We start from the raw sequence: 21279 nt of genomic DNA, 5'->3' as shown, positions 1-21279 counted from the left end.
TAAATCTTACGTTGCACAAATGTGCAGTTTTTACTGCACTGCTCAGACTATGGTATTATTTTCTACTTTTACACTGTACTTTTATATCTACTTGATTGAATGATGGGTATTTTCTTTAAAAACGCTATTGTCAGTATAAACTTTAAATATCTTTGGATTCATTCTGTTAAGTTAAAATAAACTCAGGCAGTTATTAATCCAATCTAAGTAATTACGTACAAATGAGGCTACAGCGCTATCCAATCTGGAGTGTCAGTGCCATTCATGAAGGCTTTTATGCATAAATACAAAAATACTTTATTTTTGATACTTTCACTTTTAAGGTACTCCCCAGAAAGGGATGTCAAAAAAGTATTAAATAAAAGAGGTTTCAAACCTTCTGTTAAGCTGTGATTTGAGGGGGAGATGACTACTGATGGTTACATTACTGGTAATCTTTGTGTAGTAAGTATAAAATAACTTCAATACACTCACTTCCCCCTGAATCCATCAATGTGAATTATACATTGCTCTTATTTTCAAGGGCTATTCTGCTTTGACTGAAATGCAATAAGCATTTACTGAGCACTTATTATATTGCTTATCCTGCTGTCTAGTTAGTTTGTTTGGAGCAAAAACAAAGCCACATGTGAGCTTCTCTCTTCCTTTGTATATGTATGTATTTGTTAGATGCTGTTCATATATTCTTGCCTGGTCTTGTTTTTGAAGCAGCTTGAAGTCTCATCTGCTCTTTATTTTCTAGCAGCTGGTTGGTTCTATAGAACATCTCAGAAAGCACACAAAGCGTTCCCATGTCTGCCGGGAGGAAGGATTTCTTGTCTGAAGACTCATTTTCCGGAGGGGTATGTCTTTGCTCACGCAGTGAAGACTTTGGTAACAGAAATGGAACAGAGTTTCAAGCCATTCCACAGAAACTGTACTTTGGTCTCTAGACTTCCCTGTCTTTAGGAACTGAACCCGTCACTTGGTTTGCATTCTTTATAACTGGAGGTTAACTTAAAACAGAAATGGCAGGAAAGCTTTCCTGTGCTTCGGGTAGGAGATGAATTTGCTTTTGTAGAATTTGTGGCTGAGGAAAGCAGACAGGGCCTGGTTGAAGAAGACATATGTTACCACGAGCCACCAAGTCAAGTTGTAGAAACCGAAGGTGACAGCCATGGAAATGTAGATCAGCAGCTCTGCCAAGTAGTTAGGGGAAGAGACGTATTCAAACCAGTCTCCAAAAGGGATTCGGTGGTTACAGTGAATGACCACTCCTGAAACGGGAGAAGATACCCTTAACGTCTGAAGTTGCTAGAAGAAAGTTTTACCACTTTGCTCCTGAAGTCATTTATAAAAACTCAACCAGAAAAGGATGTCACAGACCTGTACAAACCACCATGCTATCACCACCTCCACTGTCAACCTACTACATGTCAGAAAGTCACAGACTGAAGTTATACTAACTGTAAATAAGCACAAAAGAAAGCCTGTTTCTCCAACAATCCTCCAAGCTAGTGATGAAGAGCTCAGATTCCAGAGTCAGACTGCATGAGTTAGAGTCCTAGCTTTGCCACTTACAAGCTGTGTAATTTTAGGTAAGTTGCTTAACCTCTCTGTGCCTCTGTTTCCTCACCTGTAAAATCAGGGTAAGACTGTATTTGCCTCAAGCGAGTACTGTGATGTTACACATAAAGCGACTCAGAACAGGGCTGGCACAAAGCAAGTGCCTGATAAATGTTGAGTAGCACTGTTCAATTTTTATTATTTCAAAAAGCCTAATAAAAACTGTATATGTGATAAGTCAGTACAAGCTAACTAAAAAAGTTAAATTTTTTTGCTTTGGCTGGAACGATACTAACTTGGCACAGTAATGGTAGTGCTGACATGCTGGTTCGACACTTATATGCAGTGCAGGCCCCAAAATGTGGGCACAGCATAGAGTCACAGAATGTCAGGGCTAGATGGTGCCAGCGAGGGCTGTCAGTAAAATGCTCTCGTTTTACAGATGGGAAGATCAAGACCCAGAGAGTCTTGTCAAAATGAGTATTTGATAGATTGATTAGTTGACTAATTAGAGCAGGAAAGAAAAGAGAGAAAGAATAAGTACATTTAACTCCTGAGGGCTAAAACCCCCCAGTCAGTGGTTCTAAAAGATATCTTACCTGCTTTGTTTTTCCTGAGATTGCTGAGAATGACATGACATTTATACTGATGGGCAGATGACCAGATGAACATCATCATTCCGAGGATATGGAACCACCGAGCCTGCATCAAGAGATTCTTCCCTATCACATAGACTACAGAAATAAGAATTACCTATTAGCCAACTCTGCAAAACTTCAGAGGCTCAGCGCATTAAAAAAATTATACAGTCTGCAGAACACAATTATCCACTTATTTGGTTCCTTATGACTAGAAAACCACCCTGATATCATTTCCCAAGCACAGAAGGGAGAACACTGTCCCTGTGGATGAAGGAGGTATGCTCCTCAGCTAGGGGCAGCTTCAGGGCTCACTGGCAGAGAACTCCAGATCGGCACATTCTCCTGCTCCTTCTTCAAGTGCTTCAGGCACGGGGATCAGCTCTGTGGGTCAGCTTCCACTCTTGTGATGTATTCTTGTGTGGTAAGACCACTCTGCATTTTTATTGCTAAGCCTGGTTTGATGTCTTCTTTCTTGCAGTCTGCTGTCAGAAAAACACCTTCTGAAGGATCTCACCTGAGCCATTTCTAGGGAAACTTTGAATACTGACTTGACTAGCTCCAGCCAATGAAGAAAATCACTGCAAGTAAAGGTGAGGGGCAGAGCTTCTCAAAAAGGGAAATGTAAACTGCAAGATAAAGACCAAAACAATATCCTGTTCTGATTAAAGAGAACCCAGTCAAGAGATTTTGTTTCAGGAGTAGAAACACTCAAGGTTCCATCTTTCTTTTTCTTCTCCAGGTACTAAGACAGGAAGAATGAAGGTTTTCTAAGGACTGGCATCAGAAAAGCAAACTAAGGACTTCCCTATGTTCAGCAGGAAGCAGTGAGCTGAGTCAGGGACTTGACTGAAGAAAACAAAGCTGTTCACTGACAGTGGGGAAGAGCCTAGGCTCTGGGGCCGAGAGGGAGCCCCTAGCAATTGATCTAGGTACGAGAACCAAGGATCGAGCTATTCCATATGGGTACTTGGAAGCAGGACTCAGCTAGTGACAGCTAATAACTAATGACAGTCCACAAAGTCTAATTGAGTTAATTTTTTTAAAAAACAATGTCTCTTAATGTTTATTAGGTTTAGCCATTTAACTAAATGGTTATATTTTTATAAGTTAAAAACAAACAAAATATGAAAACCAGTTCTAAATCAGAGGGCTTTAAGAGCAAGTCACCATAGGGTTAGAAGTTGCAGAGTTCATGTCACTGCCAAGTCACCTACTCTAAAGGCAGAGAAATTACCTATGAAGGAAAAAAGATTTTTCAGAGTAAGTTGGAATTATAATACAGGAAAGAGAAGGCAGGCAGAAGGCTATTTACTGAGGGTCTGATCTGTGTAGTATTTAATGATTTGTTTATTTATTCATTCCTTATGGAGTGTCTACTGAGTGTGGCATCTCTCATGAGGGATAAAGCAGTGGGAGTCAGGTCAGATCCTAGTCCTCATGAACTCACATTCTAGTAGCAGGAGATGAAACAAGTTTAAAAAAATCAATAATCAAGATAATATAATCAATAATCAAAATAATATAAGGGCGAGATGGGGCTCTGAAGAAAAAAAACCACAGAACAAATATAATAGAGTGACTAGGGGCAGACCCTCTAGACTCTGAAGACAAGGAGACGTGAAAATCTGGGTAGTTTACAGATACACTTTCCACTTTCATAAGAACCCTCTTATGAGTTCTTGTGTATGTCCCCAATTCCAGATAAAGGTTCTGGAGCTCTGATAAATTAAATAAGCCAGAATTCAGACTCAAGCCCATCTGACTCCCAAGCGCCTGTGTATCAGACCATGAAGCGGGCATATGCCCCAGTGTGCTTTCTTCCAATGAATTCCTGAAACCAGTCTTCCCCAGCCTGCCCCAAATGACTGCAGATGACCTCTTGAAGGACAGGTAGGTGAAACTCAAGTTTCAGAAACCTTCAGAAAGGAGTATCTACAAGCTATTTTGTGGGTGTCTCAACAGCCTCTCCTTGACTGTTCTACAGGAGGAAGAGCAAAAGCTGGGGTCCAGGCCAGCAGAGGAAACTCCAGGAGAGACACGTCATGCTGACAGACTACAAGCTAATAGGTTACCAAAGTGCTCTGGAAAGTTCCTTTGGGTGAAAACCTAGGACTGTTCTTCAGGAATGACAGCTCAAATAGTGACATGGGCTGAAAAGAATGCCACAGCCAAAAGCTGAGGGAGGAAAAACTGACTTAAGCTCAGAGAAATCAGATGGAGAGATGCCAGCTGAGTGTGGCTGGAGCCAATAAATAATTCAGGAATTGAGAAATATAGTCAGTAAGTTGTACTTTAAAATCATTCCTCAAGCCATGGAAGCCTTGGGTGGTTCTACAGCAACAGAGAGAGGCTGCTCCAAAGGCACTCAGCACGGAAATCAAACCTGCGGAGAAAGCTTACTCACTGAGTACTGGAAACAGCCAGACCATGGGCTCAACGGACGAGGAGGGATAGAGCAGCTTTAGGAAACAGAGACTTGGGCTTAGAGAAAACAGTTGTGAATGATCTACCCTAGCATGTGTGGGCTGATGGATACTAAGGGTGCAAGATGAAGTTAACCTCAACATTAAAAACTCACTTCAATCACCCAAAATGACTTGAAATCTTTATGATAAACATGCAATGTTTTTGTAAAAAAAAAAAAAAAAAAAAAAGATGGTCAAATATGTCAGATATCCCATCCTCCCTCCCCTCCACCACCCCAGCCCCCAAAATCACATTTCATTTCCTCCTCATAAACCAAGGTTGTGATTTTGCTTCCCTCTTCTTAGCAAGTGAGAGCTTCGGAAGTGTTAAGACACAACTTTGATTTACTACAGTACTCTTCTGCCCTCCCCTCTCAGGCTGCCTCACTTGAGAAAAGCTTTTTTGTAAGGGGAACCACCACAAGAACTAAATGGCAATAGAATGGCTCCCTGCCTCCTCTCAAATCCCAACTTGTCACCAGGAGCTGACCCACCCCTTCCTCCTCTGGTGTTCCATGATTTCACCCTGCACAACTTCACCTTCCCCAACCTCACCCCTCCACCCCAGGATGACAAGGCTTTGGTGAGACAACTGGGCTGGCTGGCCTTTTTCCTGCTCCAGTGAGTTCCCCTGCTTCCTGTTCTACTCCTGACCACACTGCCTCTTTCTTTCCAGACTAACCCACAGGAGTTCACTGACTTCAGTCCCACTGAGGGAAACCCCGTGGCCCATTTCTTCATCCCTAAACCAAGCCTCCTGAGGACTCTGCACTGCACTCTCTTCACTGAAGGCACTGCTGCTTATGTTGGTGTCTCAGGTTTCAGCAGTTATAGTTAATGTGATGTGTATCTGCTGGGTACCCTTGGGCATGCTGACTTGTTTAATTTTTAAAATTTTTATTGGAGTATAGCTGCTTTACAATGTTGTGTTAGTTGCTACCATACAGCAAAGTGAATCAGCCACAGATATACATATATCCTCTTCTTTTTTTTGGATTTCCTTCCCATTTAGGTCACCATGGAGCACTCAGGAGGGTCCCCTGAGCTATACACAGTAGGTTCTCATTGGTTATCTATTTTACACATAATCTCAATAACGTCAAACCCAGTCTCCCAATTCATCCCAACTCCATCCCTCTCTCCCTTGGTGTCCACACATTTGTTCTCTACATCTGTGTCTCTACTTGGTTGCAAATACGATCATCTATACCTTTTTCTAGATTCCACATATATGCATTAATATATGATGTTTATTTTTCTCTTCCTGTTTATTGTTCTGTTATTTTATGTTTATTGTTCTATTATTTTATGTTTATTGTTCTCTTTATGACAGCCTCCAGGTATGCTGAGTTTTTAAAGCTACAATTAGAGCCCAGACTCCTCATATGCCAAGTGGATTGGGCAGGTCTCTTACTTTCCAGCTTCCGTAATGCCTGGTGGGGAGAGTCTCTCACATACTCAGTGACTCAGCTGACAGACCCCAGTGACCACTCACCGTTCCTGCCGTCCAGGGGCACTTGGCTCAGCACAGTTAGGCCAACAAGGACATAGTACACAAGTCCAAAACAGTACTGCACGGCGTGGATCACGGCATTGGAGAAGACACTGACGTAGACGCACTCAAACAGTCTTCGCAGGCTGTGCAGCCACAGAAACACTAGCACCAAGAATGCAGACAGTGCGAGCTCACCCCCTACGATTCAGAAGGGAACATGCTCAGCATCTCTCTCCAGGAATAGTCCAGTTATGTCTGTCCTTACTGTTAGGCACTATTAAACAAGACCAGAGCTAGGAAACGGTACCAGGTATCATAAAGTCTAACACTGCCATTTTTAGTGGCAATGAGGAAGTGAGCCAAGTGGTCAAGGAATTTGGCTAGTGACAGAGTAGAGACAAACTCAGGTCTCCTGTCTCTACTTTGTGATGTGAAAGCCATCTGGGTTATGGGGCTGGGAAGGGTCTGTGCTCTCAGAACCCAACTCCACAGTTTCTGGGTCCCTGACATGCATCCCCATTTGAAGATGGTCAGAAGAGTTCCTGGATGACTTCTGAGCCAGGCCCCCTGGTGGGATGCCTGAGGTCAGGGGGACACGTGACACAGGAATGTACACAAACAGAAAGGGGCATGAAAATGGAGTGGGAAGAACTGTGCATTTCTTTTCATACTAAGAGGCAAAAAAATGATACTTTTGGGGGACTGTGAGCCTTGAAATCTATCTATCTGCCTTTTGCCCCTCTGCCCCAAAAGAAGTCAGAAAAAATGCTGGTTTTTAAAATGACATAAAATCTACATTTTTCAAAAAATGTTATCATACAACATAAATATACATTAAGAACACAGCCTAATAGATTTTTACAAACTAAACCCATATGACCAGATCCAGAAGACCAGCAGGTGCTTGGGTTCCCTTCCAGGCACTGCCCCTCCCCTGACTCTCCGAAGGGTACATTCTATGGAGACTTCTGTCATATTGGCTTGGCCTGCTTTTCTCTTTTATACATAGTAAAAATCTAGTTCTAACTCTTCAGCAACAGGTTAAAACAATCAAATAAAACTCCTCACAACCACCCTCCAAATACCAGAACCCCATGAACCCTCCAGTACACGAATGAAGGCATAAAGTGTTAAGTGGTGAAGTGGGATTCGCTCTGGTATCTTCCCCTCCCAAGTGGGCTCCGCATACTTTCCCCGTCTGACTGTCACCTTTTGCAAAAAGTTCCTCTGTAGATACAGAACAAGGACTGTTCCTAGGGAGCCAGTGGTTTGGCTGCTGGAACAAAGGACAGTGACAGCCCCAGAGCAATGTGTTTCTAACTCTTCCCCTCTCCCGCTGCCCGACATTAACTGAGGTCATGTTATGGTTTTCGCCTTCAATTCCTTACTTTTTAAATCGTTCCGTGTATCCTTTATTCAAGGCACAGTGAGGCCAATCTAAAGGCTACTTTGTAATCATCTGGTCAACAACTATTTCCAATCAATTTTATGATATAACCAAAGCCCCACAGCAAACAAACCTTTTTAATCCATGATTTAAAAAGTAATTTTCTCTCAAATTTCTGGAGTCTGGAGGCACAATTTTGGTTGGAACTACATATATGATAAATGTTTCAAGGCAAACCTGAGGAATCTTAAAAGTTTTTCCCCTTAATTGTAAAGACTTCTGTATAAATTTATCAACAGTACTAAAAATATCAGAGGGAGAATGGCCAGTGCTGTTTAGCACAGCACTTGCTGGGAAGTCAGGGATGAAGAGTTGACTTGGAGCTCTGCCATGATCTCAATGAAGGACCTGAGGCCTCCTCCTTGGCCATCTGGCTATGATCCACGCAGAAGCCTTTCTGCCCCCACCCTTCACCCGCTGAGGAGGAGCCTGAGAGAAGCTATGAACTACCCAGAACAGCTTGCCGCAGGCAGGAAAGTCAGGAACAGGACGCAAGGGTTGGAATTAGCCAGGGGAGTTGTTACCTCGGAACTGCGCAGTCCCAAGAATTCTGAGCAGACCGTGAAGCCAGTTTGGAAAAGGTGCTCCCATGAACAGAGAGTGGGTAAGGCTCCAAAGCAGGAACCCGTTCCACAGCACTGAGATGATGTAGAAATGCGAAAAATACCTGCCAAGGGAAAACAGGTTAGATAATGATCAAAGCAGATCCACTTGAAGCTATTATGCTAGAAGACTATTCTTTTCCCTCATGCTGCAAGCATAGTTTTGCTTTTTTAATAGAACCTGAATCCTACAGATGTTCAGATTTTTGAAATTTCCTTTCAGATGATAGGACTGGTTAACTCATAGGAAAAAGGTTTCCTGAGGTTAATAAGAACACGAATGGCCTTGTTAAATTTAGATTAAAGTTAACGATCTGTCTTATCTTCAGGTAACAAAATTGGGCTCAAATTCAAAAATAGAGGGCCCCAGGGCCTGACAGGGAGAGCCTAGACTGTGCTACCACAAGCCAAACCTGTGGAAGATTTCTAAATCTCAAGTAATATTGCTGCAATAGCCATACAACAGTTACACAAGATTTGCACAATCACATGCTCATAGGGCTGCAAGAAACCTTAAATAGGTCTTCTGATTTAGTGTCTTTCTAAATTGTGTCGACCTAAATTACTTCTATGATAACATGACAAATAAGAACTCATAAAACTAGCTATCAACTCCTGATGGGTACAGTCTAGTACAAGTATAGTGTGTGTGTTACCATCAACAGAGTTAACAAATGAAATAAAACCACAAAAGCAACATAAATTGCAATTAACAGAGTTAATTTTACTTGAAAGACAATGTTGGTTTGCTGCAATACCTGGTATGGTACGAGGGCCCACCACGGGTTTTTTTGAGGTCTCTTTACCTATTCTCTATTTGAATCAACTTAAAATCTTTCTGACTCTGCAAGTTGCCTGGACATCACCTGGCCTTCCCTGGTCTTCAAAGCATCATAGCTATATTAAGCCTTCCTTCTTGTCTCATTAATCTGTGATGCAGTAAGACAACCTGGAGTCAAGAAGACTACACACAGACTCAAGAGACTCCTCTTCTAGGTGATCCAGAATATGCTTCTATGTCCCAGAACTCACAGTCCGCTAGAACATGCCCACAACCCAGTCTAACTAACGCTGATCTAAGCTGATCATTCCATAGCAACCCACTTAATTCTCCCACCACTGTTACAAATTTTGTCACTAGATCTGTCCTGAGATGTCCTGTTAATCCTGATTCAGCTCTTCTTCATGCAAAAGAGCTTAGTTCAAGCATGAGTGTCGATTCTGCCCCCTCTGCCCCATCCCTAGACCCTGGCCTCTGGTTGCCTACCAGAGTCTTCCTTAAGACACACTTCCTAGAACTGAGCCCAGGTCTGGTCTGAGCCAATACCTCAGAATGGCAGCAGCGCCTTGCTCTGCAGGCTCCCATGGAAAGAGGAGGGGACAGCTTCTGAGGGGCAACTTTAGAGCCACTTTACCAATTTCATTTTTTCAAAAAAAGAGTACTGAGCACTTCGAACCTGCTAGGTGATGTTCTTGGAGCTGGGGATGCAGCAGGGAGCAGACCAGGTGCCTGGCTTGCTGAAATTTACCTTTCAGCAGAGAGTCAGCAAATGAATCTGCAGACATCCTGCCTGATGCTGGGTAATGGGACAGAGGTGGTGCAGAGGAGAGGTCATTCTGGATGGGTGGATGGACAACGACGGCCCTTCTAGAAGTGCTGCTTGGCTAGAATGAGTAACCCTTGTGAATTTCTAGGGAAAGTTTTCTAGGCAGAGGAAACAGCAACCACAAAGGCCCTGAGGGACAATAAATGACACCTATATAGATAGTGGGCTTCCCTGGTGGATCAGTGGTAAAGAATCTGCCTGCCAATGCAGGAGATGTGCGTTCAATCCGTAGGTTGGGAAGATCCCCTGGAGAAGGAAATAGCAACCCACTCCAGTATTCTTGCCTGGAAAATCCCAGGGACAAAGGAGCTTGGTGGGTTACAGTCCAAGGGGTCCCAAGAGTCAGACATGACCTAGCGACTAAACAACATATGGACAGTGCTAGAGCATGAAAAAGGAGGGGAAGATGCTATGGGGTCCTGTAAGGGCACTGGCTTTTAAGTGTGATGGGCCAGCGTTCGAACACAGTGACTTGAAGGAATAATCTATGTTTTAAAAATCTAACAGAAAAGTTCTGGAGATGGACAGTGCTGATGACTGCACAACAATGTGAATGGACTTAAAGATGCTGAATTGTATACTCAGGGTTAAAGTGGAAAAGGTTATGTCATGTATATTTCATCACAATCCAAAAAAAAGGGAATATGTGAGAGAATATATGTGTGTGTGAGACAGAGAGAGAGAGAGAGAGAGAGAGAGAAAGAGAGAACATAGCTCATTCATTTTGGTCATTGTTTAAAAAAATCCCTCTGGTACTTAGGTAAGAGGATCATCTAGTTGTGGGAAGATCAGTTAAGAGTATTCATTCCATCTTCCCAACAATGTGTGTATGAGAGAGAGAGCGCGCAAGAGAGCGAGAGAAAGTGAGAACATAGCTCATTCATTTTGGTCATTGTTCAAAAAAATCCCTCTGGTACTTAGGTAAGAGGATCATCTAGTTGTGGGAAGACCAGTTAAGAGTATTCATCCCATCTTCCCAACAACCCTGGCAAGTTTATCTTCATGTGGCAGATGAGAAAACAAAGGCTCGGAAGGTTCAGTTACTTGTCCAACACTTCCCAGGAAGTGGCAGTGTTTGGCTCCAGACCCAGCCTCGATGACCCTGAAGTTAAAAGTCACATGGCTGTGCTCCTGGTCATGTGGTCGAGATTTGTTTGAACCTACTTTTCCACCTCTACCATTACACATACCAATTTATACCAAATCATGAGTCATTCAAGTCACTCACATGTTTTATATAAGCTGCTAAGCCACATTTTGCTCTGCCCTACTTGTGCCATAGGGTTTTGACTGACAGGCTGACTTGTTTTTCTTATTCCTACATTTTGCACATTCTCTCTCATTTTGTTTGCCTGATTCCTGCTACATGAAATGTGTTCTACTCTTTATTTGAGGTTGTATCTCTGTTTATTTATTTATTTGGTTGTGCTGGGTCTTCGCTGTGGCACTCAAACTCTTAGTTGCACATGCAGGATCTAGTTCCGTGAGCAGGGATTAAACCCGGGTCCCCTGCATTGGGAGCGTGAAGTCTTAGCCACTGGATCACCAGGAAAGTCCCATATTTCTTTTTGAAAAGACCCAGCTCTAGCCTCAAAAGCGGATTGGAAAACTCCACTTCCTTCTGTTCTAAATACTCTCCCTGTTTTTCTTCCATTCGCACTATGCTTAATTGAAGTGAGCCCTTGGGAGCAAGGATACAGTGACCCTTACGGTAACACAGGACTGGGCACCAAGCAAGCACTCCTCTGACTTAACCAACAGTTTGATGTCTATTATAAGCCAGGGACTGCTCTAGCTCGGGAGGTACAGCAGTGAACACAAAGGACAACAATTCTTGCCATCATGGAGCTTATATTCACAGTAACACACAGAAGTAAAATTTATAGCACGTCAGTAGGTGATAACTGCTAATGAGAAAACTAAAGCTGGGAAGAGGAATGCTGGGTATGGCAGCATTATATTTTTAAACAGGGTGGATAGGGCAGGTCTCACTGTCAAGGTAGTATCTGAGCAGAATTATACGGAAGTGAGAGCATATACCATCTGGCTATTTGGGGGAACAGCTTTCCAGGTAGAGGAAACAGGCAGCGCAAAGGCCCTGAGGTGGGAGAAACAACAAGCAGAGAGAGACCCAGAAAACTGGATTAGAGCCACAGGAGGGGCAAACTATAGGACCTCAGTGAGGTGGTGAGAACAAGATTGTATAAGGTTTTGGACTCTTCTGTGAGTTGGAAGCCACTGGATAGTTCTGAGCCAGGAGATATGCTCTGATTTAATACATATTTACTGATTGCCAGAACTGATCCCAGGACCAGATAGGGGAGTTACAGGGTTAACTAAGGAAGGAAACTAGGCTTCCTGGTGGCTCAGTGGTAAAGAATCTGCCTGCCAAGCAAGAGACGTGGGTTCAATCCCTTGGTTGGGAAGATCCTCTGGAGGAGGAAATGGCAACCTACTCCAGTATTCTTGCCTGGGAAATTCCATGGACAGAGGAGCCTGGCAGGCTATACAGTCCAGGCGGTCCCAGAGTTGGACATGAGTGACTGGACACAAGCGTGTGTGTACATACATACACACCAAGGAAGGAAACTAATGGTTACTGAGTTCTGCCTAGGTGCCTGGCCCTATGCTATGTGCTTTAATATCATCACCACCTATATGACAAATAGGTTCTACTACACTAACAGTCTAATCCATACTACCACTTCTTGCCTGGAGCACTGTTAACAGCCTCTCATCCAGTCTTTCCCACACAATGGCAAGTCATTCTTTCAAACCTAAATCACATAATGCCACACCCCCATTTCCTCATCCTAAAGCTGCTTTCCATACACTCAGAATAAAATCTAATCTCCACCATGGTCCATAAAGCCCAATGTCTGTTCTGGCCTCCTGAAATGAACTCATCTCCTGCCCTACCCGTTTCTGATCATCCTTTCCAGGGCTGTCACTGCCACCCACATCTTGCTCATGATCAAGTAACCAGCTGGATTTCCTCTGAAGCACTTATTACCATATGAAATTGTCTTGCTTGTTTTAAAAGATTTGTTTACATATTTACTGCTTTACAAAAACCAAGGTTCCAAGGAACCTCGAACAGCTCTTGGCAATAGTACATACTCTATAAACACTGGTTAAATAAATAAATGAATGAAAGAGAAGGTACCTTAGCCAAAGTTACTCTCAGAGAAACTAGTCAAGTTAATCAATAAATCAAACCTAAAATCTTTTTTCTTTGATTCATTCAAAACATTGACTGAGGACTTTATTATTTGTCAGGCATTGAGCCTAGGATATGGCAACAAATAAGACAAATGTAAATGTATGGAATTGACAGCCCAGAGTAGGGACTCTTGACATTTTTCTTCCATGGACTCCTCAGGCAGTCTGGTGAAGGCAACACACCCCTTCCCAAGCCTAAAATACATGGGGATACAAAGGAAACCCAATTATACTGAAATATAGGTTACACAATCACTAAGAAACATTTGTGATATATGTGCTTAATTAAATGTATTAAATAATGAGACACAGTGGATGATAATACAGTATTTTTATATAGTGATGAAAATGTTGTAAGTCTCTTCAATAATTTTAATATAGTATTAAATTGCAGGTATTGCCAATTCTACTGCAGATATTGCTAATTATACTGTGGTTTGTTGATTCCATTCATCACTAAGAAAATGGTGAATTACAGCTAGAGATTAGTGAAATAAAGGTGTAATTTTCTCCAATCCAATTTGTGATGAGTTCTATCCATAGATCCTCTGGATTTCTGGTTAGGATCCCTGAACCCCAGTAGGGAAAGACTGGACGATTCTCTTTGTCTCTAGTGCTGAATTTAATTAAAATGTTTCTATAATATTTTGAAATATTAGAAATAGAAGTATTTCCATGTGCACTATGAAAATCAAGAGCATTGTGACTCATGTTTGAGGTCAAGTATTTATTCTGACTTTCTGGGAAATCAAAACTCCAGGAACCAAAAGAAAACAAGAAAAGCAGTATCACCTTAATTAAAAAAAAAAAAAAAATCTACCAGACAGGGATTATGGAATCAAACATCCCATGAACTCAATTAAGGTTTAATTCTTTACCATTTATGAAAAAATAATTCCTCCCAAATTAACTTGAGCTCTTAGGTACAGAAACATGATTCACAGCTGCCTGTTTGTAAAAGTTATAGGCTTATTTTCATTTTTAAGAGTACTATTGAATTTTGAACAAGGAAAAGTCCTTCAATATAGCATCTAGACATTTTTGACTTTCATTATTGGCCTGGAATAGTTGTACCTGCTCTAGAATAAAAAGAAATTTCAGCTTCAATTTAGGAAAAAAAAAGTCAAACAAAACATCATAGGATGGTCCATTCTAGAATTCTGGAAGAAGAAAAAGGTGTAAATTATTTCATAATATAGTAGAAATTACAAGCAGCCCAAAGAGCACCCATTTTGCAATAATGAATAAGGAAAAGGTACAAAATCTGTTTATTGGCTGCCATATGACCACAGACTGGAGTAGTAAGAGGTGGGGTATGGGAGCCAAATAAATAGGTAAGTGCAGGGGATGATTTGAAATGTGCCCTTTTATCAGTGACACTAGTATCTTTTTTAAAATTCAGAAAGTAAATTGTTAGAATTCACTCAAAACAAATAATTGTTTTCTTCACGTTGTAACATTAAAAAAATGACAATCTAGGAATGTCCCTGCTATGAAGTAGAAAAGTACTTACTACATTCAAGTCCTGATTAAAAATAGGGTTGCTGCTGCTAAGTCGCTTCAGTCGTGTCCGACTCTGTGCGACCCCATAGACGGCAGCCCACCAGGCTCCCCCGTCCCTGGGATTCTCCAGGCAAGAACACTGGAGTGGGTTGCCATTGTCTTCTCCAATGCATGAAAGTGAAAAGAAAGTGAAGTCGCTCAGTGGTGTCCGACTCTTCCCGACCCCATGGACTGCAGCCTACCAGGCTCCTCCGCCCATGGGATTTTCCAGGTCTGAGTACTGGAGTGGGTTGCCATTGCCTTTTCCCGAAAAATAGGGTTAGGGTTGACAGGACATTTTAGTTTAAAAAGAGCCTCTAAGAAACAGGTTTAATCACAGTGTTTGAAGCATCTACTTCTTCCCAGATGGCGCTACTGGTAAAGAACTCGCCTGTCAGTGCTGGAGACAAGAGACATGGGTTTTATTCCCGTATCGGGAAGATCCCCTGGAGAAGGGAATGGCAACCCACTTCCGTATTCTTGCCTAGAGAATCCCCATGGACAGAGGAGCCTGGCGGGCTACAGTCCAAGAGGTCGCAAAAAGTCATACACGACTGAAGTGACTTAGCAGGCATATGCTCTTCTTCCCAGGGCCTCATTCCCCTTCCTCATTCCTCAAAATGACCTAGCGCTTGCTTCTCAGTGTTACATCTGGTGAGTATTTCTCCAACAGTCAGAAATGGGAAGCCAAGTTTACTTACACCCTTTCCCATCTGCAGACCTGGGGAACAGCCTATTTGAGGTTTAAGCGATAATCAAGATATTTTAGTACATCAGAAACCCTATCACATTTCACCATAGTCTTTTCTGAACGCCAATTTAGGCTGTATCTCCAAAAAAACGCCACTGCTATATACCTACCATCAAGAAGTGTTTGGCCCACTCTTCTCAGTTATGTTCTAAGTTTAAAGTGAAAACACATGAAAAAATCTCCCCGGACTATAATAAGCCTTACAATTTTTTCAACAATTATATTGAAGGCATAACGATTTAATCTCTCATTTAACTTAGTTATGAAATCTGTTGAGCCATATGGCGCTTAGGGACCACGCTTGCCTAAACGTGCCATCTTGGGCAACTTTCTCCCGGGGCACCTGCCTTGGTGCGGCTGATGGAGGTGGCGTCTGTTAGTGACCAGCGTCTCAACCTTCGTCCTGACTGTTGACTGTGAGGGAGACAAACAGGGGACACGAGACATGGGAGGGCCTGCCTTCATTTCTAGTGAGTCTCGGCGACCTCAAGTTAGGTTATGAGTCCCTAGAGTGCAGGACGGCGGAAAGAGAAATTGGGGACAAAGGAGACTTTACCGCCTGGTGACCAGCCCTAAATTTGGAAGCGCAGCCATTTCCCCCGAAGGAAAGGCTACGTTGAGGCCACAAGTTTACGTTCCTGCGCCCCGGGAGGTGCGCGTGGCTCAGCTTCCTCTGTGTCTCCGGACACTCCGCCCCTAGGGCCGCAGAGCTGACGCGTGCAGTTGCGGGAGGGCGGGCAGGGGTAACGCCGCCTCGGGGAATCGGCCTGGGCTTCCCGGATCCGGTCCGCGCCGGCTCCGTGCCCACCTCTGCTGCCCCCTGCCGGTAGCTCGAACAGGGCGCCCCCGGCTCTCCTTGACTTGGCAACCAGGACTCGCGCCCGTGCGCGGTTACCTCTTGGGAACATCAAAGGCCCGGCAGGCGGCCGGGCGCGGTGGCGCCCCTTCCTTGGTTTTTCCATAGCGGATCAGGTCCTGGAAGAACGCGCAGCCCGGAAGCAGGCCGGGCGGCACGAGCTGCAGCAGCAGGGTCAGTAGGAAGGTGGCAGCAAGCGTGAGCCAAAAGGCGCGCAGCGGGTTCAGCGCCGAGACCTCGGTCCCCGCCCACGTAGCCATAGCCGGCAAGCCCAGCTATCTAGCTCCCCCGGCCCCCGGAAGACCGTCTACTCGCTTGCGGTGCGCGGGCTCAGTCGGGCGGGACGTCTGGGCGCAGCGCGGGGCGGGGACGCGCTTGGCCCCGCCCTGGACACGCCCCCCTGGGACGGAGCCACCGCCCCGCCACGCGGGTTCGCGGGTTAGGGTCAAGTTGGTGCTCGTTGGTAGCAGTCGGTATACTGTGTAAATCAGGGGTGCTTCGGTAGGACCCCGGAAATATGATTCAACAATATGATTCAAAGCAGCGGAACAAACAAGGCCACATAACTGCAAGTCTTCACTGCAGCATTGTTTTCATTGGAAGTGGAAACAATCCAGAATGTTCCATGTTAAGGTATTTAGCTAAATTATGGTACGGTAACACATTGGAATATCATGCAGCCATTAAAATAATTATGGAGACTGTAAAAACACGGAAAGCTTTGTGATAACTGGAACTGTAGGTTAAGTGAAAAAAATCTAAAATGTAAAATGAAGAGCTATGATTGTGAACTATATTAATATGAATGTAGATGAAGAAGGCAGGTTACACACAAAAATGAGTAGTTGTAGTAGAATGTTAGGAATGTGTATAATTTAAACATGTAAAGTAGAAAGTAAAGGCAATTGCAAATACAAAAATGAAAGTGCTAAAAATTTAAAAACTGCAGCCCTGTTCCTTCTAGAGTTCCACTCCTTAGAAGCAAAGTTTTTGACTCCGTCTGTCATTTCTTGTATTTATTTCCATGTAGTGACAGTGCTATTTTTATTGACTCATCAGTTTTTTGGTTAGGACAAATGAAACTTTAAGTCTTTTAGAAAATATTTTATTAAAGCCTTAAATGTGTCAGTTCCAAAAAATAGCCCTGATAGCTCAGGAGGTGGCAAGAATACACAGAAAAACTGTACAAAAAAGATCTTCATGACCCAGATAATCATGATCACTGACCTAGAGCCAGACATCCTGGAATGTCAAGTCAAGTGGGCCTTAGAAAACATCAGTACGAACAAAGCTAGTGGAGGTGATGGAATTCCAATTGAGCTATTTCAAATCCTGAAAGATGACACTGTGAAAGTGCTGCACTCAATATGCCGCAAATTTGGAAAACTCAGCAGTGGCCACAGGACTGGAAAAGGTCAGTTTTCCTTCCGATCCCAAAGAAAGGCAATGCCAAAGAATGCTCAAACTACTGCACAATTTCACTCATCTCACATGCTAGTTGGAGAGGGCAATAGCACCCCACTCCAGTACTCTTGCCTGGAAAATCCCATTGGACTGAGGAGCCTGGTGTGCTGCAGTCCATGGGGTTGCTAAGAGTCAGACATGACTGAGAGACTTCACTTTCACTTTTCACTTTCATGCATTGGAGAGGGAAATGGCAACCCACTTCGGTGTTCTTGCCTGGAGAGTCCCAGGGACGGGGGAGCCTGGTGGGCTGCCATCTATGGGGTCGCACAGAGTTGGACACGACTGAAGTGACTTAGCAGCAGCAGCAGCAGCACATCCTAGTAAAGTAATGCTCAAAATTCTCCAAGCCAGGCTTCAGCAATATGTGAACCATGAACTTCCTGATGTTCAAGCTGGTTTTAGAAAAGGCAGAGGAACCAGAGATCAAATTGCCAACATCCGCTGAATCATGGAAAAAGCAAGAGAGTTCCAGAAAAACATCTATTTCTGCTTTCTTGACTGTGCCAAAGCCTTTGACTGTGTGGATCACAATAAACTGTGGACAATTCTGAAAGAGATGGGAATACCAGACCACCTGACTTGCCTCTTGATAAATCTGTATGCAGGTCAGGAAGCAACAGTTAGAACTGGACATGGAACAACAGACTGGTTCCAAATAGGAAAAGGAGTGCGTCAAGGCTGTGTATTGTCACCCTGCTTGTTTAACTTATATAGAGAGTACATCATGAGAAACGCTGGAGTGGAAGAAACACAAGCTGGAATCAAGATTGCTGGGAGAAATATCGATAACCTCAGATACGCAGATGACACCACCCTTATGGCAGAAAGTGAAGAGGAACTAAAAAGCCTCTTGATGAAGGTGAAAGTGGAGAGGGAAAAGTTGGCTTAAAGCTCAACATTCAGAAAACGAAGATCATGGCATCTGGTCCCACCACTTCATGGGAAATAGATGGGGAAACAGTGGAAACAGTGTCAGACTTTATTTTTCTGGGCTCCAAAATCACTGCAGATGGTGACTGCAGCCATGAAATTAAAAAACGCTTACTCCTTGGAAGGAAAGTTATGTCCAACCTAGATAGCATATTGAAAAGCAGGGACATTACTTTGCCAACAAAGGTCTGTCTAGTCAAGGCTATGGTTTTTCCTGTGGTCATGTATGGATGTGAGAGTTGGACTGTGAAGAAGGCTGAGTGCAGAAGAATTGATGCTTTTGAACTGTGGTGTTGGAGAAGACTTGAAAGTCCCTTGGACTGCAAGGAGATCCAACCAGTCCATTGTGAAGGAGATCAGCCCTGGGATTTCTTTGGAAGGAATGATGCTAAAGCTGAAATTCCAGTACTTTGGCCACCTCATGCGAAGAGTTGACTCATTGGAAAAGTCTCTGATGCTGGGAGGGATTGGGGGCAGAAGGAGAAGGGGACGACAGAGGATGAAATGGCTGGATGGCATCACTGACTTGATGGATGTGAGTCTGTGTGAACTCCGGGAGTTGGTGATGGACAGGGAGGCCTGGTGTGCTGAGATTTATGGGGTTGCAAAGAGTCGGACACGACTGAGTGACTGAACTGAACTGAACTGTAAGAATCCACCTGCAATGCAGGAGACCCTGGTTTGATTCTTGGGTCGGGAAGATCCACTGAAGAAGGGATAGGCTACCCACTCCATTATTCTTGGGCTTCCCTTCTGGTTCAGCTGGTTAAGAATCCACCTGCAATGCAGGAGACCTGGGTTTGATCCCTGGGTTGGTAAGATCCCCTGGAGAAGGACATGGCAACCCACTCCAGTATTCTTGCCTGGGAAATCCCATGGACAGAGGATCCTGGTGGGCTACAGTCCACGAGGGTGGCAAAGTGTCAGACATGACTTAGCAACTAAGAAACAACTCTTACATGATAGGCATCGTTTTGGACACTGAGGACAGAGAGGCTTACAGGATAACGTCCTTGCCTTTTTGGAGCTTCTTTCTTGAGATGGGGTGGCAGGAGAGGGGTGGGAGAGGGGAGTGGCAGCCCACACCCGAGTGTGATACCCCATATGTGTGTCAAATGAGCATCAGGGAACTGAGTGGGGAGGTTACTGTGTCCTGAACCGTCCTTTGGATTGTTAAATGTGCCAGCTTCTTGGAGTTTTGCTTCTTTGTGCAAGGACACCATAGCCTGTACCAGTGACCTGAGAAATATGCGATAAAGGATGATCAAATGGGCCTTCTAGCTGGGACAATGGGGTCTGTTTGTATGACCCAGCGTTTCATATTCGGGGGTCACCTTTTCATTGTCTCTTCACTCTTCTTGGGTTCCATGCATGTGTGCTAAGTTGCTTCAGTCTTGTCAGACTCTTTGCGATCCCATGGAGTATAGCCTGCCAGGCTCCTCTGTCCATGGAATTCCCCAATACTGGAGTGGATTGCCATTTCCTTCTCCAGATGATCTTCCTATCCCAGGGGTTGAACCCACGTCTCCTGCTCCTCCTGCCCTGACAGGTGGATTCTTTACCACTGAGCCACCTGGGAAGCCCTCGTTCTTAGGTTAACCCCGTAGAAATACTGCTAGCCTTTCTAGGACATCTTTCTAGACAATCTACCTGGAAGTTCATTGCAGGGACCAAGTTTCCTGAGGGGGAGACTCTCTTATAGTTACCTAATCAGATGAAAGATCACAAAGACAAGATGTGTGTGTGTGTGTGTGTGTATGTCTCATGGAAACAAGAAAAATTGAGCTGGAGGGAAAAATTATCCCTTATTTTCTGGTTTGGAGTTTAATGAGTGCACAGCTCATATTCACACAAGCCCCTATAGAGGGCAGTGATGAACAGGAAGCTTCGAGTCAAACCTGACTGGGAGCATTAATAAATGCTTAAATCCTTACTGGAGTTATTTCAAAAGTGGAAAAACAGGCTAAAGCCTGTTAGAGACATCATTGCCAATAAATGTCAGTTTTTATCTTTCCTCGTTTAATTACCTGCACTATATAATCAACAGACCTCTGGCTTGTCCTGTGGTAAATGACAGTGCCGTTTTTCCAGTTGTTTAGGCCAAAACCCTTGAACTCAAACTTGATTCTTCTCTTGCTAAATATGATCTGTCAGCAGATCCTCTTGGCTCTGCCTTCGAAATATGAAACTAAAATTCAATCACCTTTGGAGTCAGTGCTTTCCTGAAGGCCTTAGCCAGCACAATAAATAAGAAAAAGAAAGAAAAGGTCTATAGATTACAATGTAAGAAAGGAGCTGTCATTATTTGAAGATAATATGAAACTCTAATAGAGTCAGCAGATATTAGAACTAATAGGGTTTGGTAAGGTTGGATACAAAAATCAGTTTCTAAATATTGAACTTTTCTATTTCTGAGCAAAAGCAGAAAATAAATGTTTTAAAGATAACATTTCAATGGCATAAACTATTATGTGTCAAGGAGTAACTCTAATAAAAGGTACGTAAGTCTTAAAAGAAAATAAAGTGTTATGATACTAAATAAGACATAGTTAAAAGGTGAGACATACTAAACTCATAGATTGGAAGACTTTATATAGTTAAAATGACAATTCTTCTCAAACCAATGTGTGGAATAATAACTGTAGGTCCAATCAAGCCCCAGCTTTTTTTTGTAATTTAAGAAGCCGGTTCTAAAATTTATATGAAAGT

At 43.4% G+C, this 21279-nt stretch overlaps 1 protein-coding gene across 1 annotated transcript; it reads right to left on the bottom strand.

The window, feature by feature from the left end:
• Positions 1-272: 272 nt before the first annotated feature.
• On the bottom strand, positions 273-16526 carry SRD5A3 (steroid 5 alpha-reductase 3). Its single transcript, XM_005899054.2, has 5 exons — positions 16213-16526; positions 8118-8260; positions 6147-6344; positions 2145-2279; positions 273-1256 (listed from the first exon to the last, which is right to left on the bottom strand). The coding sequence occupies exons 1-5, from the start codon at positions 16431-16433 to the stop codon at positions 997-999; spliced, it is 957 nt and encodes a 318-aa protein (XP_005899116.1). The 5' UTR covers positions 16434-16526; the 3' UTR covers positions 273-996.
• Between the last annotated feature and the right edge of the window lie 4753 nt (positions 16527-21279).

Source organism: Bos mutus, chromosome 6 (genome assembly GCF_027580195.1).
Source record: "Bos mutus isolate GX-2022 chromosome 6, NWIPB_WYAK_1.1, whole genome shotgun sequence".
Lineage (NCBI taxonomy): Eukaryota > Metazoa > Chordata > Mammalia > Artiodactyla > Bovidae > Bos > Bos mutus.
This window is presented reverse-complemented; position numbering and strand designations above follow the sequence as displayed.

What these genes read in the sequence shown, in the direction of transcription:
- SRD5A3 (XM_005899054.2), bottom strand. Translation starts at nt 16,433, where the DNA reads ATGGCTACGTGGGCGGGGACCGAGGTCTCGGCGCTGAACCCGCTGCGC. An exon ending in TGGGACTGCGCAGTTCCGAG is followed by an intron (nt 6,345 to 8,117) that starts GTAACAACTCCC and finishes TCTGAATCGTAG; the next exon opens with GGGGTGAGCTCGCACTGTCT. An exon ending in TCTCAGGAAAAACAAAGCAG is followed by an intron (nt 1,257 to 2,144) that starts GTAAGATATCTT and finishes CTCCCGTTTCAG; the next exon opens with GAGTGGTCATTCACTGTAAC.